The 27,162-nt window shown below is 43.5% G+C and overlaps 4 protein-coding genes and 1 pseudogene across 7 annotated transcripts; 4 read left to right on the forward strand and 1 right to left on the reverse strand.

The window, feature by feature from the left end:
* LOC8079345 lies at positions 3,450-9,193 on the forward strand (annotated as a pseudogene).
* Positions 10,137-12,105, reverse strand: LOC8079347 (heavy metal-associated isoprenylated plant protein 23). Its single transcript, XM_002463170.2, has 2 exons — positions 11,425-12,105; positions 10,137-10,749 (listed from the first exon to the last, which is right to left on the reverse strand). The coding sequence occupies exons 1-2, from the start codon at positions 11,597-11,599 to the stop codon at positions 10,418-10,420; spliced, it is 507 nt and encodes a 168-aa protein (XP_002463215.1). The 5' UTR covers positions 11,600-12,105; the 3' UTR covers positions 10,137-10,417.
* LOC8063498 lies at positions 15,395-19,710 on the forward strand. Of its 2 annotated transcripts, none has more exons than XM_021452792.1 (12): positions 15,395-15,676; positions 15,787-15,874; positions 16,131-16,230; positions 16,391-16,464; positions 16,547-16,615; positions 16,743-16,820; positions 17,422-17,546; positions 17,957-18,029; positions 18,368-18,426; positions 18,516-18,893; positions 18,992-19,094; positions 19,173-19,670. In XM_021452792.1, the coding sequence occupies exons 1-12, from the start codon at positions 15,591-15,593 to the stop codon at positions 19,224-19,226; spliced, it is 1,287 nt and encodes a 428-aa protein (XP_021308467.1). In that variant the 5' UTR covers positions 15,395-15,590; the 3' UTR covers positions 19,227-19,670. The 2 variants fall into 2 exon arrangements, with proteins under 2 accessions (XP_021308467.1, XP_002461055.1); XM_002461010.2 differs by having other exon boundaries at positions 15,397-15,676; positions 19,168-19,710.
* LOC8079348 (uncharacterized J domain-containing protein C4H3.01) lies at positions 19,856-23,174 on the forward strand. Of its 2 annotated transcripts, none has more exons than XM_021452793.1 (6): positions 19,856-20,201; positions 20,541-20,615; positions 21,310-21,449; positions 21,979-22,116; positions 22,306-22,523; positions 22,609-22,892. In XM_021452793.1, the coding sequence occupies exons 1-6, from the start codon at positions 19,958-19,960 to the stop codon at positions 22,619-22,621; spliced, it is 828 nt and encodes a 275-aa protein (XP_021308468.1). In that variant the 5' UTR covers positions 19,856-19,957; the 3' UTR covers positions 22,622-22,892. The 2 variants fall into 2 exon arrangements, with proteins under 2 accessions (XP_021308468.1, XP_021308469.1); XM_021452794.1 differs by lacking the exon at positions 22,609-22,892 and adding an exon at positions 22,919-23,174 and having other exon boundaries at positions 19,857-20,201.
* Positions 24,407-26,919, forward strand: LOC8079349. 2 transcript variants are annotated; one of them, XM_002461012.2, is made up of 4 exons: positions 24,407-24,523; positions 24,612-24,657; positions 24,826-25,149; positions 25,270-26,919. In XM_002461012.2, the coding sequence occupies exons 2-4, from the start codon at positions 24,628-24,630 to the stop codon at positions 26,512-26,514; spliced, it is 1,599 nt and encodes a 532-aa protein (XP_002461057.2). In that variant the 5' UTR covers positions 24,407-24,523; positions 24,612-24,627; the 3' UTR covers positions 26,515-26,919. The 2 variants fall into 2 exon arrangements, with proteins under 2 accessions (XP_002461057.2, XP_021308466.1); XM_021452791.1 differs by having other exon boundaries at positions 24,418-24,523; positions 24,604-24,657.

Consider the following 27,162-nt stretch of genomic DNA (forward strand, 5'->3'; position numbering starts at 1 on the left):
TTTGCTTGAGCTGGGTAACAGTTGTGTCTCAGCTGGCCAACGGACCGGAGATCAATATATATCACAATTAAACGCTTAATTAAATAAAAAAGAAATATATATGTAGCGAGCAACAATGGATACACTGGAGACACGTCTGCCATTCATTTTGTTTTGTATGTACAAATTAAAAACAAGCGGTGCCAGCAGCTGGAAGTAAAACAAAACATAGAAAGAATAATCAGAAAAAGGTACACAATAAAAGTAAAATGAAGAAAAAATTAAAGAAATAAGAAGTACTATATTAACCTTTTGTTTGGTGTGTGTATATATATACAAGCAATTTTTGTAATACTGGTGAAATGCAGAATGCATGACCAAGGCAGAGAGGCTTGTCAGTGAGATCGATGGTTCAGATCATTTTGGAGGAAAAAAACAACATCATGCTTGGATATATGAAAAAAACGTACATTATTTTGGTATATATATATCGATGTATATAATGATGACTACTGACAACTTCCCTAAGCTTGTTTATTCCTTCATCAACTGCATGATACTGAAATTACAAAGATAAATCAATTAGTTAAGCGTGTGTCATTGTTCAATAATCATACGATGAGACAATGAGTAGATTATATTGTCCGTGCTACCTAGTCAACAGCCGGCCGGCTAATCAGCTATCTGCCATGCACTATGGTACAGCCGTACAGGTGAAAACCACCAAGTAACGCGACAATCACAATGGCTCTGAACTCCAAACACCGGGTATTTAAACAACACCTAAGCGCGTGCGTTCCTAGATGTTTGATAAGCATATATACGAGAGCTTCATCGTTAGTTTGTTGTAGCAAATTTCAAGGGAAGGGTTCCTACAACATGATGTGTTTTATGGTTACACGGCAACGGCAGCTTGGGGAGCGTTGTCGGGAGGAGGAGCTCAAGAGGAAGAAAGATGTAGAAGGGAAGACGTTTTATTTCCGTATTCAAAGGAATATGGCTGCCTATGAGATGGAGGAGGGAAGGAGGGCGAGAGTCGCTCAACATGAGAGGGCTACGAGAGATGCTAAGGCAGCAGAGAAGACGAAGGAGAAGAAGCAGAGGTTGGAAGAGGAGGTGAGGAAGGAGCGGGAGAAGATGAGAAAAGAAGAAGTGATGAAGAGGCTGCAAGCTGAGAAAAGGAAGCTCAAGGAGAAGGAAAAGAAGAAGCGCGAGGAGGAAGCCCAAAAGAGGCGTGAAAAGGATGAGAAAGAGAAGAAGAAGAGAAAAGAAGAGCTCAAGAAAAAGAAGACGACAAAGAGAAAATGAAACTAAGCAACATTATTGTACTTCACATTGAATAGTTTAGATGCATGTATTATTATTTCCTTTTAATTACAATACTAAATATGTATGAATATTCAAGCACTCTTGTATAATATGTGCTTCTTGTTTCATGTTTTAGGGGTACACAAACAACTTGGAATTTAGAAAAAGGTCTAGATAGAAAATGTATTTTGCAAAATATATCTGAACTATGGGGAACAATGTAACGTCCATTAGAAATTCAGATATACAACGACTTGAATTATCTGCAATAAGGGTCGAAGGAATTATTAAAACTGAACCATCATTGTCCTAAGCAAATGAATGTTTTGGGAAGCTACGAATTTTTTATGGATGTGTATATGCCGTGTGTGGATTTTTTTTGTTCTATCTTGAACGCATTTATTTGTAACGCATAATGAATTATATAATGTAATAGTAAGTGTAAAATGTTGAATGATTATACTCAACATGGTATAAGGTGTATGAGCTCTCTGATTCTATATATCTTAGACTTATCACCCTCGAAAGGCTTATAATTATTCTTTTCATGAACTTTTGGGCCGAATGATGGTATTAGTTATGAATATTTGTATATACCAAAATTATATCCTAAAAATGCTAGGATTTAAAAAAAACTCTTCGAATAACCTACCCCTATTTTTGCACCTTGCTAGTTGCTACTTGTTTTTGCATGTAGTAAACTAATATGCACATGATGCAGTTCATGTTAATATGCATGCCTTAAAAGAAGAAATATCCTAAAATTACCTCAAATGGTAGAATTATTTGTTATGATTATTATTAAATCTATATAGGATACATTTTTATCATTAAAGTTTAAAGACTTAGAAAATATATTTCTTGATATCTCTTTAGAGTCAATATATGGCCGAGAAAAATGACAAATGTACTATGGAACTCAATGCATGAGAATAAATTCCAAATTTTGATTACAAAAATATCATATATCACATTGTAAGTCAACTATTCAAGTTTATATGCCTATGAAGGTATATTCTATCCTACAAAAAATAGCTTGAATCTTTGTACTAAATGGCACAGACAACAAGACGGTAAATAAGACTTTATTTATGAGCGAGGTTTCTTTGAGAATATTCATAAATAAAGTCGTATCCATAGGTAGCCCAAGAGAGGCAATGGACAACATCGCATGTTGGATTGTCTGGATTTTTTCCATCGCTGCCATCAATATGATGGTGCTTTATGGCTTGTTTACTTCCCATTCCAAAACTATACATCGTACCCATCGAATGATTGGACACATGCATAGAGCATTGAATATAAATAAAAATAATTAATTATATAGATTGCAAGTACTTTTCAAGACGAATCTTTTGAGTCTAATTAGTGTTGGACCAAAATGATTGGGTTTTTGTTAGACATTGCCTGAACGGACAACATGTGATCCATAACATCCTCCTCTGCATCGAAGTGATCTTTGTCCAACCTAGGTTGCTCTAAAACAGACACCAACATGGCTTGTTCCACATGCGATTCAGAAGTCCAAGAGCGCAACATGGTTGCAATTTCGACGAGCCTGCAAAGCGCGCTCATGCAAGGTGGCCATGTCGGCGCATCATATGTGACATGGCCACCTAGTCTTGTAGCTATGAATCTCGCAGGTCTAGGGAGCCCATGCAAGTGACCGTGCAGGTGAAGACGACCTCTTTGCCTGTGTGTGTGACCTTCTCGGGGGAACCTCCTTGAATTCCATCAACTATGGCAAGGGAATGAGCTCTACAATCTTCGGAAAGCTGAAAACTTTCTGTTTTCTTTAAGTTAAATATATTTTTATGAAACATCTAGAGATATTTTCATATACTCTAAATATTTTATGGTACTCCAATCTATCTTTGTTATTGTTTTTCGAAAAAAAATTAATGCCAAAGAGATATTAAAAGAAGGGACAAAAAAAAACCCACTCCAAACTAAAAAGGCCCAACCCAACCCAACCTTTTCACACAGAAAAAAGAAGAACAACCCAACACGGCTTGCGGTTAGTCCTGGCCTATTCGCATCGCCCAGGATTATTGCCCGGCTGCGGGGCACATATATCTGCGGGGTCCGTTTTGCGTTCCCTTCTCCTCGTTCTCATCTTCCGTGTTCAAAGCAAACAGCCGGTTAGAGTTCGATCGCGTGCAATGGGGCGATCGTCGGAGGAGGGGTCCCGTCGCTCCCGTACCCGCAGCATGAAGTCGGAGGCGGCGGAGGCTAAGAAGGCTTCCTCGGAGGAGGGGTCCCTTCGCCCCCGTACCCGACGCATGAAGTCGGAGGCGGCGGCGGCGGAGGCTAAGAAGGCTTCGTCAGTGGAAGGGACCCGTCGCCGTACCCGCAGCACTATGTCTGAGGCTAAGGTGGCGTCGTTGGAACACGGTAGGATCCTGAAGCTGGAGTCGGAAGAGGATCGTAAGATCCTGATGAAAGTCAAGTCGGAGGAGGGAAAGATCCTGAAGCTCAAGAAGGAGTACGCAGCGGCCGTGGCGGGACTGTTCCCTCCCACGGTTCCCACGGTGATGGAGGCCAAGCCGTCCGGGAAGAAGACGAAGGAGAAGGTAGTGGTCAAGAGGTTGGTGAAGATGACAACGGCGCAGATCGACTTTGTCAAGGCAATGGTCACACATCCCTGCCCGACCAGGAACCTCACTGAAGACCAGCTGGCCAAGGAACCCAAGAGTTACCAGCACACCTACCGCCAAGATATCCTTATCAGGAACGCAAGGTTTGCCTACCTTTTTGGCCTCATCAACCAGCAAGAAAAATTTGGCTACGCAGTGGACGAATCGGAGGAGGGGGGCACCAACGACGAAGGAGACGATATGGTGGACGAGGTGGAGTACTACTGAAGTCGGGAATCAAACAGCTTTGCCTGTGCGCGCTAATCGCAAGATGCAGCCTACTCTAAGTCTAGGCGGAGCTCTGTCGTGTCCCTTTGTGTGAACCATCTACCCTAAGTGTCTACTCGTTGTTATGTATAAATTCGGTGTAATCCGTTTGAACCTTGTTATTTGCTACTGCACCTTGCGTGCTATGCTAATGCTAGTTTTGCTATCGTATGGTAATAATTGATGGATGTCTTCTGTGCTAGTGAATCACAATTGTTGCTCACTCTTCGAGATTCCTAATCTCTCTATAGTCTTTAAATACACCAGAACCTGTTTTTGCCAAAAGCTGTTCTGTTTCTGTATGTTTGATTTGTTTCAAGTCTATCAATTTTATTGGCACCTTTTAATTCTCAGTTATTAGTCCATCTTGTTAATCATCTTGGCTTTCGGACGGTTGAGTACCCAGTGCTCCATCAACAAAGTAAGTGCTTTGTGCATAAATCTTTTATTGATTATTATGCCGACTATACTGTTCCTTACAAGTTTGGATTTGGTAACATGTATACAAAATTACAAACTGAAATTCCATTTTGTTGGAAATTTCTTTAAGGTTGTAATCAGCGACTCACTGCATCTGACCTTTACTTTTGTCCGTGCAATGACATTTGGAATTAACTGACTGCTCGTCATCTTGTGGAATGGCTAATAAGGAATAGAAAATAAAAGAACAGAAATGGTAATCAAGTGTTATTTTGTAGAAAACGTGTCTTTTAGTATTTTTTAATATTCCTTGATCCTTTGCATTTTTCAGGTATTTTCTGAGGATAAGTCAATATATGAAGCAGTGGAGAGTGCATTCATTAATTTATATATTGACACAAGGAAAAGCCCAACAGAAACGGCCAAACGTTTGTTAGACCTTGCCATTGATTGTAGCATTGGTGACCTCGCTGCTCTTGTAGGTCTGGGAGCATCAAAGGCTACAATCATTTGGTGTACATTAAGAATTCTGTTAGGAAATTCATAAACAGATATGGAAGAATGAAAAATCTCAGTCCACCACTGAGGATCTCCAGTCTGACGTGTCTAAAAGTTCGGAGGTAATTCTGGCTTGACTGCTAAATCTCTGTCCTTTCTGAACTTGTCACTTTTCACTTGTCATTGTTTCAGTTAAGTTCAGGTTGTGCTTTATTGTGTAACAGGCACAAGGCATAAATGCCAAACTGGGACTTTGTGCAACCATAGATATTGCAATCGAGTCCCTTGCTGAAAGAGCAGAAAAGAAAATGTTTGCTGTTCTTCTGAAAAGAATCTCATAGGACATTGTGGGTTACTTCTCTCAAAACTCTGCAGGAATCTTGCATTGCTGCAAAAGGTTTATAGTCTACTGGGCTTCCTGTATTTCATTTAAACATTTTTTCTTGTTACCATCTACAGTTACTAATTTCTTCTCTTTTGAATCTAGTTCCCAGACCTACAAGCTTCTGTGCTTGCTCTTTGCAGACTAATGATCATTGATGCAGAGTTCTGGTAAGTATTTTTCTTTCGCATGACTCTAGTTGTTCATCATTGTGGACGGATGAGCATTTCATGAAAGCACTCCCTCACATTAAATACTCAACTTTCAGCGAAGCGAATCTTCAAATCTTGTTTACTGTTTTTTTTTTGAAAGGAATGGCAGGAGCTCTGCCTCTCTATTAAGTTAGAAAAGAGGAAGTTTTATGTACAGCTTGAGTAAACAGCTGCCTAAAAGCAGAGCACTCAGAGAAGAAGAAACAAAAACCAGAAAAAAGCTAGCCTGCTCTCTGAATAGCCCTTTCTCTTTGCGCTATGTCCTCTTTAATCTTTGAAGCAACCTGCAGCGCCGTCTCATATGCATTGTTGAAAATTCTACGATTTCTCTCCTTCCAAAGATTCCAGCAAGTATAGATGACCAAGCCGTTGAAGCGCCTTCTTTGTTCCTTTGGGATTTTCGTTACAGCGTCCTCCCACTACTGTTGCTGAAATTGTCCGATCCAATTGCACTATAGCGCTTGGTGATTTAGCAGTTCGCTTCCCAAACCTCTTAGAACCTTGGACAGAGTATATATATGCCCGGTTACGTGATCCTTCAGTGTCGGTGAGGAAGAATGCTGTGCTGGTCATTTCTCATCGTATATTGAATGATATGATGAAGCTCTCTCTCTCTCTCTCTGCTCCTCTCCTTTCCACCATTATGGTACTTTTCAGTCACTTTGAAAATCTTTTGTAAAGGGTATATAAATGAAATGGCTGTATGAATAGGAGATGAAGATGAGAGGATATTAAGCCTGGCCAAACTCTTCTTTCATGAGTTGTCAAAAAAAGGTATGGAAACATGTGTCGGAAACTTTGGTTGACTAACTTGAATACTAGAGTTTCACTTCTATCTAACAAATTTACTTCTTTTTTATTGGTGGCCTCTGAAGGAAGCAGCCCAATTTATAATCTTCTTCCGGATATCTTGGGTAGACTGTGCAATCAACACCTGAAAGAAGAAATCTTTTGCAATATTATGAAGTTCTTAATTAATTCAATTAAGAAGGTATAATGTTTAATGCGTCACTCGTTTGCATGCTGTGAGCATACTCCACATTACTTGTTAGTAACTATATACTGTTGCAATTGTGATCCCAGGACAAACAAATGGAAGCTCTTGTGGATAAGGTATGCAATAGGTTTGCTGGAGTAAATGGTACTATGCTTATGCCTTCAATATAGGAAATAGTACCCCATCTGTTTGCTAGTACTTGTCACATTTGACCAGCATGCATACTAAGGAAGTGATGATTTGCATAAAGGTGGTTTGATACCTAGCTAAGTGGGTGCTTGTACTTAATGTTAATAAGGTACTTAGGGTAAGAGCCTGCCTCAGTGTTGAGGAAGTGGCAATTTATTGTGAACAAAAAGGTTGTAAGAGTAAGAATTTGCAACAGCATAGGAGAGAAACATTACTGCATTATATAAAATAGAAAGGAGAGAACATTGCACATGTAACTCTTTTTCGACACTCTTGCAACCGTGATTGATGTCTACATTTTAGCTTTCTATAACACTCATTTCTTTGTTTTTTTAATATCCTCATTTCTTTGTTTCATTGATTTAACTCTTTCGTTTTCTCGAGACAATTATGCTGTAAGACATGCATTTTAACATTTCTCAGACACCTGACTCTTTCTTTGCATGTGTGACTCTTTCTTTGCATGTGTTTCAGATGTCAGACAGTGGGAGTATATCTCTTATTGCCTTTCTTCAAGTGTGACTTCGCGCAAGCTTGCTGGTTCAATCTTAATCTTAGCATTGACACCGATGTTGAACTCTTTATTACTCTGGAACACTTCAAGCACCAGTTGGGAGTCAACTTCTACATGGAAATCATCATACTAATGAGCTGGAGCATTTGGATCTCAAGGAATGACCATATATTCCAAGGAATTCAGCCATCTATATCAAATTGCAGGGCATTTTTCAAAAAAAGAGTTCTCTCTGGATATCCATAGAGCGAAGAAAAAATATTTCCCTCTTATAGAAGAATGGCTAGAGCACCAATTGTGGTCTTCTTAATTTTTTTCTGTCCTTTTTCGTTTCTTGAATTCTATTGCTTGGACACATCTTTTTCTTCTATTAATTAATATATATTAACCAGTAGGGGGCTACCCCTCCTGTTTCCTAAAAAAAAAAAAGATGTTTGAGCATGCATTGTCTGAAGATTCTGTGATGAACCACTTCAGAAGTGTAATATCAAAGGTTGGTAGCATAGCCTTGATGTTTGTGTAGGCTTCAGTTTTGTTTTAACTAATTTTATGAACAATCCTTTTTTTTCACTTATCTATGGTGATTCCACCAATCAGTGCAAGAAGTTTGCAAAATCTGAGCTAAAAGTTTGCATTGAGGAATTTGAGGAGAAATTTAGCAAGGTTCATCAGGAAAAGAAAGAACAGGAGGAAACAACCAAAAATGCTGAGGCACACAGACACAGAATTGGCTCACCTGATGAATTTCTGGCTACTAAGGAAGGAAGTCAGAAGTCAGAACAGTGGGACTTCTGCTGAAGGTAAGTAGAAGAGTTTTCATTTCCTCCTGATGCTCTTTATCCTCTATGCTATATAACTGCTAAACTCGACTATGTGATGCTATATAGCTGTTTATGTTCTGTGCACTTCTTTTTTTTCGCGACCGGGTGTACACCCATTTTTCATTAAGAGGAAGAGAAATAAGATGTACACAACTGATCACGAGGACAAAGATCAAGGCGAGTAGCCTTGATCAACGTCGCAGAAGGAAACCTAACTAACTACTGGATCTAGTGTCTATCGATTACATGGTATAAGAATTTTGCGACTAGAAGTGGATAGTAGATACTTAGGCGGCGCAAACGGCACCAAGTGCCCGCTGCTTCCTGCCTGGGAACAACAACACCTGCATGGCTTCACGCTTTGAAGGTAGATGGTAGTACCACTGTTTCTCTTGCACAGATGGTCTGGCCTGTCTATTTATGTGCCTGTGGCAGAAGAAACTAGCGAGGTAGTTGATCCTTCGGTGGATAGCAGCACCGAACATAAGGAGAACACACCAGAATGTAGTGACCATACTAGTACGGAGAATTTTCATACATCACCCCAAGTTACAGAATCAGACGGCGCTGGAGAGATTCAATCAGCACAACCTGTTCGCAAAAGGTGGCTCATGATTCTAGCTTTGATATCCAGTTATCCATAACACGAACACATCAAGTTTCTTAAGGAACTCATCTTTCATCTTATTATGCAGGCGTGTCACGGTCAAGGGCAAAGAAAACCAGAGATCCCGTTGTAGAGGACTCAGAAGACAGTGGTCCAGTTAGACGGCCCACGCGCTCAACCAGGTACGTGTACTTATCCTTCTGCTCACTAGTGCTAATTCATTTCACTCTCGATGATTGAAGGACTGCAGACTATTGCTTTGTGCACACGACATATGCCATTCTACTACTAGTCATGTTTGCTTTGCACCCATCACTTGATAAACAAATGCCTTCTGACGAACTGTGCAGACAAGGAAGGTGATGTTTCAGCAGTGCTCCCACCAAGCGGCAACTCCATTTATAGCATGGCATTCAGTGACGATCTCGCCTTGAGATCCCAGAATTCTGGATACACTGACCGGTGCACTTGACGATTACTTAACCTGGACGTCTGAATCCGACGGCGGCTGCTGTATCCTTTTAGCATGATGCGTGTCGGTCTTAATTTAGCTCGCTGAATCCCGGTTGGCCAAGTCCTTGGTAATTCAGAAAAAAAAAAATACTGAAAAGACAAGTCAGTAAGGTTTATCTAATGTTCAGATAAAAAAATGATAAAGGTTTGTATTTCATCTGATTGCTTTATACTTTTATCTTGTCTGTTACATACTCCTCTCTATTTTCAATGATGCCTGTGTGCATTGCACGGATGTTAGCGCTTCCTGTCCTGATCTGTATGTGTAATCGTGCGTAGATTATACTATGCATTTGTGCCATTGTGCTACATTGTTCCTTCTCAACATTCTATTAATATATAACAAGCCGATTTGGGACTATATTAATATACATTTAGGTGGGGGCACAGGTGACATTAAAAAATGATCAAGAAATATTTCTTTTAAAAAAAAACTAAAGAAACAAGAATTTCCAAGGCTTTTTGAACGGAGAAAGTACGCCTTGGGCTCCCCGACGTGGAACAAGGCGTTAAGATCTAAAAAGTTTTTGAATTTTAATACTGTAGTATTTTCGTTTTTATTTGACAAATATTGTCCAATTATAGAGTAACTAGGCTTAAAAGATTTGTCTCGTAATTTAAAGGTAAATTGTGCAATTATTTTTTATTTTTATCTATATTTAATACTCTATACATGTACCGCAAGATTTGATGTGGTAAAAAATCTTAAAAAAATATTAGTTTTTAGGGCCTAAAATCTCCCATCGAGCTTGAGGTGGCGTTGGCGACCTCCACACGTCAGTGACACTAGTTGTACATCACATAAGAACCGGCCAGTACAATTCCCACGGGTTTCAGCGCCAAATTCTCCTACCGGGCAGTACATATCACTGGATGAACTACAAAGCAGGGCACAGGGCAGGGAGATACAGTACAAGCAACAACATCAGCGATGGGTGCAGAGACGTCTAACACTGAGCAGGAAGAACTTCCAAATGTCAATCACACCAACAACCATCGTCCGACTCACAGGGGGAGAATGCAAACCCCGAACGAATATCCACTCACTTTTTCTCTCGGTTTCTCTCCGGATCCTCACATGACCGAGCAGGAGTTGGGGTTCTCGTCGTTGAACATGTCGGTGAGGTGGTCACCCGGCGGCCTGCCGCCGGCGGCGGCCTGCAGTTGGCTACTGGCGGCCACCACGTAGCCTGCAGCAGGCTCCACGCTCCGGACGTACCCGGGCGGGGCGCGCTTGTCGTAGGTGCCGGCCACGTAGGGCTGCGCCACCAGGTTGTAGGGCACGTACGGCCACAGCTCCGCCTTCTTCCCCGTGGACTGCGCCTTCTTCAGCACCTTGGTCGCCTCCACGTACCCGACCACCGTCACCTTCTGCTGCTTCCTGTTTATCTCCACCGACTCGACCCCTGAAAGACAGTCACACAGTTAGCAGCTAGTACTGTATAAACGATGCGCAATGGATTGATGCCATTGATGGGTGCTCAACTCATCAATCATCATCAAACGTCAATGTCGATTGGCGTTTCTTCCTTCTATTATACATTCATGTGTTATCTGGATGTGTTTGAGCGAGGCTACAGTGTTTCAGTTTCAGAACGCCGAAGTCACTGCTTTTGTTGCAAAGTTCTCTGCTCTGTTCAAAAGGGACGGTAATGTTCTGCTTGTATTTCTTCTACTGTAAAAATCCGGTGAGGTGACGAAGTTGCAGCCCAGGGGCTGTGTGTTTCGGCTCCTAACTATTGTGATTAAATTCCTTTTTACTTACTCAACAAAAATAACCGACAAAGCTGCAGTTTGCAGGCGAAACCCCCTGCTAGCTGAATTTTAAGTACGCTATTTTCGGCTTAGAAATTGACGCAGCTCTTGGATGAAAAACTACTTCAGGTTTACGGATGCAGAGCCTGCGAGCGAGGTCTCACTCCTACCATACGAAAAAAAAAATCCAGTGGACTAACGTCACAGTCACACGAGAATGAAACTAAACTACTAAAGCAAGCAGACAGGATATCAAATTATCAATAGACCCTATGCGACAAAATGTATCAAATCCATCAATAGAGAGAGAGAAACAGAGAGAGAACCTTTCATGGAGGAGAGGGTGCTCCTGACCTTGAGCTCGCACCCTTCACAGTCCATCCTGACCTTGAGCTCCACCGTCTGCAGCTGCTTCCTCTTCTTCTTCTTGTTCTCGTGGTCATGGCTTCCACTCCCTCCCACTCCCAGCAGCCCTGACAGGTACTCCAAGGTGCCCCCCATGGCAGCTGGTGGCAAGGACGATGGACGAGTCGCACTACAAGGAACCCAATTAACACCACCACACCAGCACCGGCAAGAAGCTCTCAACAGATATGCACAGCAATTTTTCGAAAAGAACTACGCAGAGCACCGAGAGGCTGCTTGAGGAAGAAAGGCCAATCTAGTAGCTGGCCATTTATATAGGCTCTGCGGCCTCAAGCAGTCGAGCTAACTAGCAACAAAGCCTTGGGCATTTGTTCTTTCAAAACGAACAAAGCCCTCATGGGCAGGGCAGTGACAGGAGGACAGTTTTGGGCATGGAGCCTCTCTGTTTTCCCTAACAGCAGTTTTGTGTTGATGTGATGAGGACAAAGATGAGATCAATGATGCGAGAGGTGTATCGTTGAAAGGGAGAGCGGAGAGAGCCTTTGGAAAGCTAAACAGTGTCCATGGCCTGCATGAAAGTATCCTTGTGAGTGACCCTGTGCCTGTGTTGCCAACCCTACAACTACAACTATAGCTGTGTGCAATGTGCATGCGCCCTGCTGTCCATGGATGGGGCTTTAGGAAAAGCAAGCAGGGCCTTGTTTAGTTCACCTGAAAATCAAAAAGTTTTCAAGATTCCCCATCACATCGAATCTTGTGTCACATGCATGAAACATTAAATATAGACAAAAACAAAAACTAATTACACAGTTTAGTTGTAAATTACGAGACGAATCTTTTGATCCTAGTTAGTCTATGATTGGATAATATTTGTTACAAACAAATGAAAGTACTACAGTACCGAAATCTTTTCATTTTTCGGAACTAAACAAGGCCCAGATGGCCGGGGCCAAAGCTGTGAGCTGCAGAAAGCTAAAACACCAGAAACACAGCTGCAGCTGTGCATTGCAGGAGCAGAAAGGTCTCGCGAGGAAAAACGGGGGCAACAAGACAAACCCCAAAAAGGGGTGTGACACTGTACGCTGTACCTTGTACAGTCTGTGGACTAGATATTTGTTGTAAGAGAAGAGATTTTTAAATATCCCGCTATAGCCTTTTGAGGCAGAGTGCCGCTATTTGTGTTCATGTACAATTTAGCTGCTATATTCCGCTATAGTCCGATTTAGCTCCGCTATTAGTTGTTTTAGACATGAACCGCTAAACGTCTTAGCCCGCTATTTAAAACATTGATCAAGAGAGTGCAGGACGTGTTCGTTTGCCAGGAGTGCGTATTTGTTTCGTTCCGGTTCCACAACCACACAGGAGCCTCCTATTTCATCTTGGACGACAGCGACAGCTCGAAACAGCCGAGCGCAAGTGGCCCAAACGCCGGCGGCATCGCGTCGGCGTCGCTGCACACCGATCCCGTCGCGGAACTGGAACGTCCAAAGGTGGCCGCTGCGAGCAGGAAATGCAATTCCTCGCGTGGCCTGCCCACTAGAGTCTTTTCCGGCGTGGCTTTCGGTTGCCACTTAAACGCCGCCGCCGCCGGTTTAGCCATAGGGGGGGGGGGGGGGGGGGGGGTCTCTGCTGTCGCGATCGAGAGCGATTGCATTGTAGCACCGCTCAGATTCAGGTGTGCATGGTGTGGACTGTGGAGGGAGAGCATGCAATCATCAAACGCAACAAACCGTGGTCTGTGGGGCTGTCGAAATTGACGTTGTCTGCTCTGGATACTGACTAATAACGCGCGTTGCATTGTGATGAACTCTGTGGTCTTCTGCGGCAAGTGAGTGGCATGGACACTGAAGTGGAGTACATCATAGCCAGATAGAGGGGGTGTAGATTTCAGAATCGACACAACACCAACCAAACATGCATGCATGATATGGTAATACAAGGTAGTAAGGTCATCGTGCCCCACGAAGAGAAGAGATGCATGCCGCCCTATTCTATTCGCTTGAGTGTATCATCTAAATCACTTATCATTTAGCAATATTTTCTTTTACAATAAATCAACGAATAATACTTTTTTATGGTTTTTAGTTGAACAGCTAGCAATGGTCCCAGAAAAACGGAACATCAAGGGGTAAAGCTATAGTGTAATTAGGGGGTGCAAATGCACCTCCCAAAAATTATAAAAATAGTGATTAAGTCCAAATTTTTACCATATATGCACCAAGATGTCTATATACCCACAAGCTAAATGCACCCTCCTCTAATTTGCTCTAACTTCGCTACTGAAAACATCATATCACGCTCTTGGGACGAACCAACAATGGATGGTAGCTTGACCCTATATCTATACCCACTCTCTCTCTTTTTTGCCTCGACTAAGCGCCACTCTTGTGCTTGTGCTGTCACGCACGGTAGCCACGCATTATGCTCCAGGGGCACTATGTCAAAAAAGCACTTCATAAACGAGCGTTCAGCTACATCACAGACACGTCAGTGCGCGTTGGTAATACGCCGTTTGTAATAAGACTTATTACAAACAGGCAAAACAAGCATCTGTAGTAATAAATATAATTAAAAACGTGTGTAACTACATGCGACTGTGATTAAAACGGACACGTGTTTGTAGGCATGACACTACTATAGCCCCGTGCAGTGTGCAAACATATGTGTGAACAACGATATTACAGATGCCTGTGCTCAACAATAACCGTCTATACTTAGATTCTTACTATAGACGCTGTGTGTTCAGCAACCGTCTATGTGAACAACACTATTACAAATGTGTGCTGTCTATAAACGTCTGTGCTAAGTATCTAACTACAAACACTAGCAGTACAAACGTCTGTGCGAAGGGTGATATTACAGACGCGTGCTGTACATAAATGTTTATAGTTACGATATTACCACAGACACTGATGGCACACACATCTGTGTGAAAAGAACTATATTACAGACGCGTGATGTTTACAATCGTCTGTAGTCATGATGCTACTACAGTTGAGAATGGTAAAAGCGTCTATGTGAAGAACAATATTATAGATGCGCGCAGTCTACGCACGTCTGTTCTTTAGGATACTGTTACAGATGACCTCCGTAAATACGTATGCGTTAATGATCTTAGTAGCGACGTACGTACAAGACATGCGTCTATAGGAATTATACAACCACATACGTGGTTGTAACGTGTTTGTAATGAGAAGCTTATTAAAGACCCCTTTAATCTAGTCGAGTCTGTATTAGTTTGCTTACCATAGACGTGTCTAAGCTTATTAAGCCCACAGATCTTTGATCTCAGATCACAAATATATATACACAGATCGCACGTGCGTGCGCACTTGCATTTTCCGTACTCCCGGGAGTAATTACTCCCATCTTCAATAAACCACATTACGTATGTATTCATACTTGTTTATCGGTTTGAGTATATTCACATACTTATATTAAGATACTCTAGATCTTACCTTGCGAAAAAATTTCAAAGAAATTTATATTTTTAATATATTACTAAAATACCACTACTGTAGTATATATATAATAAGTATAACCACATACTCTATGTATGCATGCATACTTAACATATATACTACCTTAGATGATTTAATATGATTATATACTTTGTCTATATACACTTCATCGGGCCATTACGCCCTAAATCTAGAGATATACACATAGAAGTAACTACTACTGGAAGTAAAAAGGAATTATCCTATATATATATACATTATTGTTATTCATCAGGTATCATATGAATCAAAATCTAATTTTTGTTGGATGGATGGAAAACTAAACACCTCCTAATTATTCTGTTCGGACTTGTTATGGGCTCTGAAAAGAGCTCGTACACGGCCCAAGTATTCGTTTATTGCCTCGGCCCGATCCGAATCGTGTAACGAGGCGACGAGTCGTCGGTTCCTCTGTGCCTCTGCCCTCGAGTTTTCTTCCCCACGCTGTTATCTCTCGCAGTCGCACGCAAACGACTAGCACAGCAAACACGCCCCCCTCGCTCGCGGCACGGCGACTGCAATCCACCGCGGCTCGCTCGCTGCCTTCGCCGGTGATCTGGCCTCTTCGAGTCCGGGAATCAGATATCCCCAGCCCCTCCCTTCCCGCCGAATCGGCGCGGGAGAGGATGGCGTCCCGGCGGGGCAGCAGCAGTTGCGCGCTCTGCGAGGGATCCAACCTGCCGTCCTGTTGCGCCGTGTGCGTCAACGCGAGGTAGGAGCAGCATCCACCCCTCGCGTCCCGAAATTCGGCTAAAGTTTTAATCTTCCCGGTGAAATTTCTCATGCGCCTGCCGGTTTGGATTTGGGTTGGGTCTTCCGCAGGCTGCTCGAGTACCACACGAGGCTGCGCATGATGAGGAGTCTCCGCGACTCCCTCCAGGCCCGAATCGCCACACGCCTCGAAGCCAAGGTTGGTTTTCGTCGCCCCCTCCCCCTCTGACACACCTCTATCAATTCCAATTCGACAGCCAACTGAGCCTATATTATTTAGGAATTAGTTATAATTACGGGGTTAGCATGGGGGCAAATACAAGATGAATATACCAGAACCAGGCATGATGGTGGTGGGGATAACTATTACTATACCTTGAATTGCCATTTATGTTTGTCGTTGGGAATTCGTGCTGAAATGATATAGTTGTCCCCCTCGTGTATTTTCCTGACAGAACAAAACAGATGAGCAGAGGATCTGGAGAGCCAGCAAAGCACAGGATATTAAGGAGTTGAGGGATCGGCTCACTGAATTGAAGAGAAAAACTGCCATAGGTAAGTCACTCAGTTTCACACTGATAGATTTTGTGTGTGGTTGCTGGTGGGTTAGTGTCATGGTGATGCCATAGGTCAACGTCTTCGACACTGATAAATTTTGTTAGCTGTTGCTGGTGGGGTTAGTGATGCTGATATCGGCTTATTGCTGTTTTTGCAGACAAGACCAAGGTTGAGCAGGCATCGAGTGATCTCAAGGCAAAAACTGCGTCATTGAATTTGGCTTTTGTCATGGTATGCATATCTCAGTGTTCATCTAGAGCAAAGTCAATGGATATCTTCCTAACCCTGCATATGCCATGTTTGTTGTTGTCAGCTGAAAAAGAGGCGAGCTGATGCAGTGGCCATGCACACCAATGCCATGAAAATTGCACAGATGAATCTCGTAAGTCTTAATACCCCCCCCCTCCCTCTTCCTTACTTGTTTAGTACACATAGTAGTGTAACCTGAATCATCCATCAGTTGTGTGCGTATCCTTTTGCAATTGAAAATATTTGTTCTTTGTTGGCAGATGGCAACCACCTCAGATTGTATGAAAATGCAATCAAAATCTGTAAAGCAACTTTGCAGATTGTTTCCAATGCGACGAGTAAGTTCCTATATGCATATATACTCTTGTGATCCTTGGTTGGCAAACACCTATCAAGATTTGATTTTGATCATATTTGGAGAATGTTGTTTAGGATAGTTTGCTCAACATTTTTCCATGTTAACATCATAAGTTAATTGTGTTATATCACTACCCCCTCTCGTCGTTTTTAGCAGGTGTAACAGGATTTTAAAAGGTCAAACTTTATAATTTTTGATGAAATTAGGCCTTAGGGCATATATACAAACACCCCTATTCTTAAATGAAATGATATGCAGGTTTCCTGCTTGTTCACAAAAGGAAAAAAAATATGGGCTCTTAATGTATAAAAGTTATAGAATAGATTTGTATTTCGCACTGTTAGTATGACATTGATTTTGTGGCAACTGAAGATATTTTAGTGCTTAGTGGTCAAAGTATCCGTCTAAAGACTTTCTCAAATCTTAATATTAATACACCTGCTAAATACAAACAGTGGGAGTACCTAAAATGACGGTGTGTCTTTAATTATTTATGATATTCTGTAATAATATTATATGGATCATCAAGTGTTCATTCATGCTAACATAAGGATTTATATGATGCACTTTTTAATATGTAGGTTATTAAAGAGGGAGAAAAGAAAAACGAGTACAGTGGTCCATATGATTCGATATGTGGGGTTCGTCTTCCTCGTGGTCTCGATCCACATTCTATTCCATCAGAAGAACTGTCGGCATCTTTGGGGTTATATTTTCCTCTAACTATTACGAATTATTGTTCTAAGAATGGTTCCGTTCCCTCATTCAGTTATTTGCTTAATTGGAATTGTAGTCTTAATTACAATATTTTTAACATTTCTCTATGGTCTATGACTTATCTATCTTCTGAACATCAATCTAATCACACTGTCAAATTATTTATAAAAAAAATAAAATATTTCATAGAGTTGCTTGCTTCTAAACATTAATAATCACTGACTAGACCGTACAGAAATGTTATATGAAGACAAGTAGCATTCCTTGTTATCTACAACCACCTGAGAAGTTTAAATATTATGTTCTTGGGTTGTGTAAATTGTTCTCTAGCACAGATTGCAATAGTACTCTGTCAATTTGGTTCTGAATTGGTGAAACTTAAGTTTCTTCTTGTTACAGGTACATGCTACATTTCATCAATATTGCAGTGCGTATCCTATCCGCGCCTTCTCTTCATGTATCAGGCTTTAAGGTAAGATAAGAATTTACTGTTTGAATCATGCATTGGAGTAATAAGATGTATAAATGCAGTGCCAAATTTTCAGCTTTGATTGGTTAGTCCTGAAATTATAATAGTCTGTCTTGTGAATTTAGTTCTTTTGATTGATCAAGGGTATCTGTTTGACTCATTAAGCACTTCGTTTAATGGGGATCTGTCTGTGGCACGTCCACATGCTTTATACACAAATGATGTGCAAGTGTATTCTGCAAGTTATACTTGTTTGGATTTGTGATGCGCATGAGTAGCAGCATGAACTTTCAATTGGCTGTCTGGTTGATTCATTGGCTAACTTATTTTAAATGGATTAGGGTTCATGCTCAAATATATGGCAGCGGAGTTCCTACTGGAGCGCACGACAGTCCCAGAGGTACTGTATATAAGAAAAACAAGAGCTCCCTATCATATGAAGATGGACATATAAGACACTGACATGACTCTATTTTTCTTCTTTTTCAGCAAGGTTTACCCTCTTTTTATACCTAGAAAAAATGTTTGCACAGGTGGTGAAGAAACTTCACTGACAGAAAGTGGTTCGAGTAACTTTGGAGTTGACTCTGTGGATTCTGTCAAGAAACCTTCTTTTGATTCCAATAGAAGCAATAGCTTTAGCTTTTCTGGTGCATCTTCCCACTCCATGGAGAGGCATCAATATTTGCAGAGAGGAATATCACTATTAAAGACAAGTGTTACAGCCATTACTACCTACTATTATAACTCACTGGGCTTGGATGTGCCATCCAATCTTTCTACTTTTGAGGCGTTTGCAAAGTTGCTCCATATGTTATCGTCATCAAAGGCCCTTCGAACTGCTTTTGAATCGAACATTGCCTCAAGGTACCTGCTGTTTCATAGTATAACATGCATATCTGTGATCCAATATTCTTGGTTGTCAAAAGGGGTTTTGAAAAACTGATCCTGTCTGCTGCTTCCAGGTCAGAAAAGCAAGTGCAGCAGCTAAACAGATCGGTTTGGAAGGCAAGTTCGGCCATATCATCGGACAGCAGTTTTATGGACAGCATGCACACAGCCATCATGGTAAATTCCTATTTGCTCTTACATTGCATGTAAACTTCAATTTCCATTTTGACGGAATCTCTGTTCTTGTCAGCCCAGCACTCTGGACAACCTCCTCCAGAACTCAAACGAGAGCTTCTTGTACACCGGTAAGCTGGTGAAGCATGGTGGCGTGCCAGATAGCATACTCGACGGCTGGGACCTGGTAGAGCGTGAGGTCCTACCACCACCACCCTCGCAGGTTGAAGACGTCGCGCAGTGGGAAAGAGCCATGTATGCTGGCACCAAAAAGAAATGACCTCTATTTACATGTCCTCAACCATTAGAACACTGCAAGAGCTTTAGATATGTACCTGATCATCAGGTTCAGGTTCTGGTTCTGGTTCATGTACAGTAGCAGTACAGAGTTAACCTCACCCTGGCTGTGACCTGTGAGTCATCTACACTGCAAGAATGCAGAGAGGGGAATTGTAGTGTAGGGTTGATTTGCTGCCATATGTACATCAGTACATGTAGTGCAGCGCTGTAAATTTGTAAATATAACTTCTGTACCGTTTAGAACGGAATGTAAAATACCCGTGGAACACTTTTACATTCCTTCCTATGAGTACAATACAACTGAGAAGGAATTCTTTTACATTCAAGAAAGCAACCAGCACTTACCAGAAAAGAGGTGGGTTCATTAACACCTTTGTGACGGCCAGAAAAAGAGGGCCTTATTTGAGAAGAGAAGCGGTCCACGTGTGCAGCCGACGTGCAAACGACGTGTCACCATCAGGAGGCGTTCCTTCCATTCCACCACAAACCAGCGAACCTCCGCTCTCCGCCTCTTCCTCCACGGCTCCACCACGCACTAACCCTAAAGCTTTCCCGCGTTGCCGGCGATGAGCAGCCTTCGAGCCATCTCCTCTCTCCTCCATATCTACTACTCGTCCGCCGCCGTGAGACGAGGCGCCGGGCGGCTGGGGTTCGCACCGGCGCTCGGCGGGAGCTTCCGGGTACCGTCGAATTCCGGTCCGCCCGCGTTCGTGCTCGACGAGGTCGCTAGGGCGGCCGGCGGGGTTCGAAGGAGAGCGTCCACGCGCGCGGCGAGTTGGGATTCGGAGAAGTCGCCGTACGAGACGCTTGGTACGATCCTGCTCTCTGTGTGTGCGAGAGCGAAACTACGGGGTTCGGAAGCATCTGTGGTGTCAATACTGATGATCAACGTACTTGTATGGTGCTGATCAGTTTACTTATCAAAGTCTTTGATCCGTTGTGGCTTTGTCTGATTTTGATCATTTGCCGTTGCCTTGCTTCTATGATTCAGCGTCCAAAAAAAAAAAAGATTCAGTTCTAAATTGGGCTACCTTAGTAATAGTAAATATCTTGCGCCCCTACTTTGTAGTTTCAGATGTACTGTGTGTTCCGGACTGGGAATTGAAGGTGAAGCTAATGTGTGTTCTTTGTATCCCATGCGCTTCAAAGAGCTGGGTAGGGATGCAGACGAGGAGACCATAAAGACTGCCTACAGAAGATTGGCCAAGTTCTATCACCCTGATGGTTGGTTTATTCACCTTTCTGAATTTTCCTAATATTCAGCAATTCTCCCTACTGTGTTCGAGGCACTATCTGATTTTACTTGTGTTTCCAGACATACAATTCGCACGCTCCTGTGAACATGATTAATAACTTCTTAGTTGCTTCATGTCTATCTTATCACTGAGTTTTTCATTTACCGCAAGCCCACAACACAATTTAAAGACAGCGCATCAGTGTCAATGGTACAAACTAGTGTGCGGTGACTATTTGATCCTCATTTTCATGTTACTCATCCTCCTATGGATTCAGTGATAAACATCAAATGCATTTAGAATGGCAGGTCCACAAATCAATATATTTCTCCGTCTATAGATATGTGTCGTTGCAGTTGATGTTTCTGTATCTGGAGCTGTGCTGCTAGGGTATTAGAGTTCTAACTTTATGGTGAAATAATTTGCAGATTCCTCCATTCAAAATTATTGAATTTAGGTAATTATCTTTATGTATCATTTTAAGTCTTCTTGGCTGGGGAGTATGCACTAATAACTAAAGTCAAAACTAACCAAAACGAATCGAGCAAGTAAAGCCTGTGGCTGCCTGTAGTTTACTGATAGATAAAAATGAATTAAGGAAGAAATTGGTGCCGTAGTTATACAGGTGCAGCTGTCATTCTCCTTTTATTCCATCTGATTATGTGTTATCTGTTATCTCACAGTTTATGATGGTAAGGGAACCCTTGAGGAAGGGGAAACTGCTGAAGCTCGTTTCATCAAGATCCAAGCAGCGTATGAGCTGTTGATTGATAATGAAAGGAGAAGGGCATATGATAGAGATCATCATGTGAATCCGATGAAGGTCTGAATTTTCTTGGCCACTTAGGTTATCATTTCATTATGTGCAGGATGCTGCTCCACTCCATCTTTGTATTTGTTTGTTAATTACTGTTGTCTGTTGCCACCTTTTTTACTCGGGGATTACCCATTTTAGTCACAATATTAGTTTTTCAATCCTGATTTAGCTTTATGATTCTGAAACCAAGAAAAGGGAAGCATCATTCCATCCATGTGAGCTACTAACTTACAAAGCAGTTGTGTGTCTTGCTTTGTTTATCTTGCTGCAAAACTGAACTAGGAGTGATGGTATATATCAGCAACTAAGAACTGGTAATAACAATTACATATGGGTCCAACCATTCGTATGTCTTGAAATTGTTGAGCACTCGACTTTATTATCTGCAACTGCAGCTACTAGAATGTGAGGCAACATTCAAATTGTTAGAGTGTTATGGTAATTTTAGTTGAGACTATAGTGGTGACTTCCAGAGCAATGTCTGCTAAAAAGCTGTATTGTTGCTGTTCTGAAAATCTTATTTTCTTTGAACTAGGCTTCTCAAGCATGGATGGAGTGGGTAATGAAGAAGCGGAAAGCTTTTGACCAACGTGGTGACATGGCTGTGGCTGCTTGGGCTGAGCAGCAGCAACGCGAAATGACACTACGGGCACGGCGTCTCTCACGCTCAAAGGTGATGCCAAAACATTACATTGTTCCGTTTCTTCTTTCTCTAATGAAAGGCAGAGATCCTGACACTTTCCTTTCAGAAACAAAAGAGCATTACACTGATCCTCAATGCTGTCCAGCATCTTGCTATATCAGTTATAACCTCATGCTCTGTACTTTTCTCTGAATCTGACTTCCAAAATACTGGATCCAGGTTGATCCTGAGGAAGAAAGGAAGCTATTTGCCAAGGAAAAGAAGGCATCTATGGAATTCTACAGCACAACTCTGAAGAGACATACCCTTGTGTTACGGAAGAGGGATATTATGCGCAAGAAGGCAGAGGAGGAGAGGGATAATGAGATCAGTAGACTTCTAGCGGCGGAAGGGCTTGAGCTGGATACAGATGAAGATGAAAACAAGACTTTTTTGGGGTAACGCTTTTGATACTTACCCCTAGTTTATTCTCTTCCTCCATTCCAACAGTAGCTGAAGATTCAGTGACAATGGGTCTGCAAGGCGAAATAGTTGAACTCGTCGGGAACCCTGGTGCCTGGAGATATGCGCCGAGGATCCAAGTATAATCTCTCGGGGCAGAGTTTAGCATTTTACCGGAGAGCAGAAAGAAAAGGCAAATGATGGATGCGTAAGGGCTGTAGTAGTAGGGTTGTAATATGATTCAATGAAAAATTTCTTGCAAGCAAGAGATACGCTTGAGATATGTATTTTTCATTGTTTTTGAACGTAACAGTGATAAAGTGATACATGGTTTATGAATGTAAATGAATTGTACAGATTTGTGACGTATGCTCGTATATTCTATATGCAGGTAGGCGAGGACTCAGCCTTGATTGCCTGGGCCGCTGGGCGGTATGGTGACGTTGAGGGGCATCGTGACGCAGCACGAAGAGATCACCTGCCTGCAAGTCTAAATGGGCCGTTCCATTTCGTGGTCTCCCGCCCGCCCGCGGAGACATCACCAAGGAATAATCAAAATGGGCCGTTTGCTTCAGCTGCCGCCGCGGGCTGCAACGCACCGTGTTTCCTTTTTATTTATTTATAAAGAGAGACTCAGCTTCCTTCTTCTTCCTCGCGCCTCCCCCTCCTTCCTTCAACCGGCCAACGGCCATCAGCTCCGATCAAAAGCGTCAAGTAACTGCAAGAACTCGCCAGAATCCGCCAATCCCCCCAATCCTCAAGTAGTTGACACCAGTACAATTTCCCCCTTCTTTTCTCTACCCGTACGAGTTCAAAGCTCGTCAGGATGCTGACATCGGTGAAGTTGGCGGAGGTGCTGTCCGCGGACTTCCCGGACCTTGCCGGCGACATCACGATCCTGCGGAAGCTCCTTGTGGTCGAAGCCCTTCCCGACGATTGCAGTTCACATGACCTGATCGCGGAGTACTCCAGTTTTGGGATTTTGCTCCGGGCAGAGATTGTTCGTGATGACATTGGCCACCGTGCTGGGCTTCTTGTTTTCGAGTCCGTTGCCGGCTGCTCCGCCGCCGCGGCAGAACCCTTCCATGGAGCCATGATAGCCACCCCGGTACGTCCTCCCTCCGCTGCTCCGCCTCTGGTTCTTGAATCTCTTCGTTTCTTTTCTTGTTCTCTTCGTTTCGGTCCGCATCAGCCGCGGCATTCTTGCGGCTATCACAACGGCCCGCATATTGCCGCGAAGCTGATGCGGACTCACGCCCCGCGTGCCACCGCCACCGCGATACTCGAATACGATGTCGCTGGCCAGAGTCGCTAGTAGTTGCTGCTTGTCTTCTGCCCAAGGCTGTGCCGTCCAACTCGATGCCGCTGTTCCAGCACCCGCGGGCCGCGCCGGATGTTGCTGTGCGCAAGAAGCACCTGCAGATGGGCACTGGCGCCGGGCACATCAGTGGCTGGGTCGGGTCCATGACTCCATGTCGCCCACGCAAGCAAGGTAGCCGCCACGCTGCGTCGAGCCGTCGATGACCCCGACGACGCGTACATGTCTGATACATTCGCTGCTTTGTTCACCTGCTCTGGACATCGCTTCTTTCTCCGACCAACAAAATCCCCTGCTTCATTCACCTGCTTTCGTTCTCCGACCAACTAAATCCCCTGTTTCATTCACCTTCTTGATGCAGCTGGCTGTGCGGAGCGTATTAGCATGTCACATATTCACATCTTTGCCTCACGTATTAGCTGTAGAGACTGCAAGCTGAAGAACCTCACTGTTCTTGTCAGCATGTCACATATTCACATCTCACTGTTTTTGTCAGCATGTCACATACTCACATCTTACCCTTTTGTCACCTTATTATCAATACATTTGTTCAGGTTACTTGCTGCTTACATTGCAATCCTAACAGAGGTACAGTTATAATTGGGTTTTTTTTTTGGTATCCATCGAATTCGAAATCTCTGCTCAATAATGATTTGTCAGCACTCAGCACATTGTCAGGTATCATGGTTTATGGTTTGATACTTTGATCATTTGTTATGTCAATCAGTTCGGTTACATAATACTAAATACAGTCTCAGTTTTGCAGTATTGCAGCTCGAAACATGAGTTTAATTTGTGACATCCTACCCATGGTAATTAAAAGAAGCTTTATTTCTATATTAGAGCTTGCCTCACATATTTCTTTATTTATTATCTCACTATTATGCTGTATCTCCCTGGTCTTGCCTTTCATTGTTGGCTCTCTAGGCTCTGTCTTGTCTTTTGCTCCACTGATTGCAACGCAAACCTATTTGCTGCAGGCCCCTTTTTTGGACATGAGGAACCACAGGCGTTCTTACCGCCACCTGAGAAGCCTCATTGCTGTACTGGATACTGTCTTTCCGGCGGCGACCCAGGACCCCAATTTCTTGCACAGATCCCTTCTCATTGAGGGAGTGTCGCTGAGGGCTACTCCTTGTGATCTGCTTGACGAGGCATTGGGCCTTCAGGTTGAGGGAGCTGTTGTTGTTCGTGATGCTGAGTTTGGCGACTCTGTTGGACTGCTGGTGCTGACACATGCTCATGACACGGAGGTTGCCATGGCAGCAGGGCCACGCCCAGGAGTATTTTGTGACTGTATCAAGGTTAGAACTAGAACTTGAAATTCCTCTCATCACTGTACAATGCATACTGGGGGCCGTGCTTGTTATTGTTACCAACCGATGGATCCTGATCCTGGTTACTGCATGCATTGTGTTGTGCAGGCGAGCGACAGTAGTTACACACGCTTCCAGATCTTGGAGGCCCTTGACGACAGGGTCAGACGGCAGGCTACAGCCGAGCTCTTCCGGTCACTTGTACCCCCAGAATACCTTCTCGCGGATGCAGCCATGACGTTCCACTTGAGCTGTGTGTTCCTCAGAGGCCCAGACTGCTCCAGCGAGCATGCAGTGTACAACCTATGCAATATTGGTGCCAGGGTTCTTCTTGCCAATGGACCAGTCAACGCGGTGATCCTTGGGCCGGATCACGATGTTGCCGTCCTGGTCTACTACGACGCCCAGGGTACAGAGAGAATCGGCAGAAGGGAACCACATTTGCGCCAGAGGCAGCTGGGGATGTACGACTCATCTCTATTTCCACTCCCTGCCGGCGCAGCTGCCGAGGAGGCTTCACTGGTGCGGCGCCTGCTGCCACCCTTCGTCACGGCCGCTGATTACCTGGGACGGGTGATTCTACTGACGGAGATCAACACGACGACTTGTGACGCTGAAAATATCGCGAGGTTCATCATACTCCAAGCAGAGCTACGTCATGGATTGGAGGCAGTCATAGTGCATAGAGCTCTTGGGGCTGTGTTCGTGGTGCTCCAGAGGCAGTCTGACTCGGAGTTGCTACTACAGGTGCCCCAGGAAGAATGGTTGGCAGTATTCAAGAGTCCGGTGGAGCTTCAACTCCTGCAGGCGACGCCCATGCAGCAGCAGCAGCAGCAGCAGTTGGCTCCAGTGCAGCAGTTTGATTTGAGCAGATTGAGCATTGGACTGAGACAGTGGGTGAACCCCAAAGCATTTGAGATCATGAGGCTTGGGTTCAGAGTGGCATTGACGGAGTGCCCGGATCACAACTTCATGGAGCTGACTCTCGGGCTGATGAGACTCGCTGCCCTGTCACAGCCTCATGCACTTCGGCGCAGCTACTTCCCAGACAGAGCAGTGTTGCTTACAGGGACTTGCATCTACATGAAGGAATGGGATCTGAGGACCGCGCTGAGCAGGTACGGTTCACTGGACGAGTTAGTATATCTGAGACCCAGGAGGATCGCCCTGATCATCTTCACGTCTTGGACTGGGGCAACCAGACTGCTACGGGAGCCAGCAGAGACCCGGAGGCGCCGGGGTTTTGGCGACTGCCGACCTGCAGCACCAGATGCTGGCGTTGCCAGTTCCATTGCGAACACGGTGTTGCAGGATCTGCTCTCCTTACAGAGCAGGCTACCGGCTTACTGGTGATCATTCATTCCTGTAGGGATGCAAATCCCTCCAGTTCCGTCAAAAAAACTGGTGATCATTCAGCCTTCCTTAGCTTGTGATCCGTTTGATGCGTAGGGCAGGTATTCTTTCCTTCAGACTATGTTTAGGACGAACTGGTTGGTTGGAGATTCGTCTGATGCTGCATCACTGACTGTGACTGGTTGATTCTTTCTTGCACTTGTGGCCACTGCTGATTGCTACGTGGAATTTTTTGGAAAAAGTTTAGCTACGTGGAATTGGAACCCATCTTTTTCATTCTGTCTCATGCCTGTCGTTCGTGGCTGTTAGCGTGCTGCGTAACCATTGTCGAGTGGCTCTCCATGATAGATAGTCAGTTGAGTGTATATGCTGTACATTTACAAAACTGAAAACCTCTGAGCAATACACTTGAGTGCCATGGCCGCTCGCTGTGGATGCGGTGCGGGAGTGAGCGAGGAGGCGAGTTGGGCCGATCGGCGCGAACACGCCCGGACACAGAAGCATATTGAATATGAAAAATTCTACTTTTCCTCCTCAACATTGAGGAAAGTCCGTTTTTTTCCTTCAAATCCAAAACCGGACAAACCACCTCTCTTAACTTTAAAAATGTACATTTTATCTCCCTGAAGCGGTTATAGAGGCGGTTTT

The sequence above is a fragment of the Sorghum bicolor genome, chromosome 2 (assembly GCF_000003195.3).
Source record: "Sorghum bicolor cultivar BTx623 chromosome 2, Sorghum_bicolor_NCBIv3, whole genome shotgun sequence".
Classification (NCBI taxonomy): Eukaryota; Viridiplantae; Streptophyta; class Magnoliopsida; order Poales; family Poaceae; genus Sorghum; species Sorghum bicolor.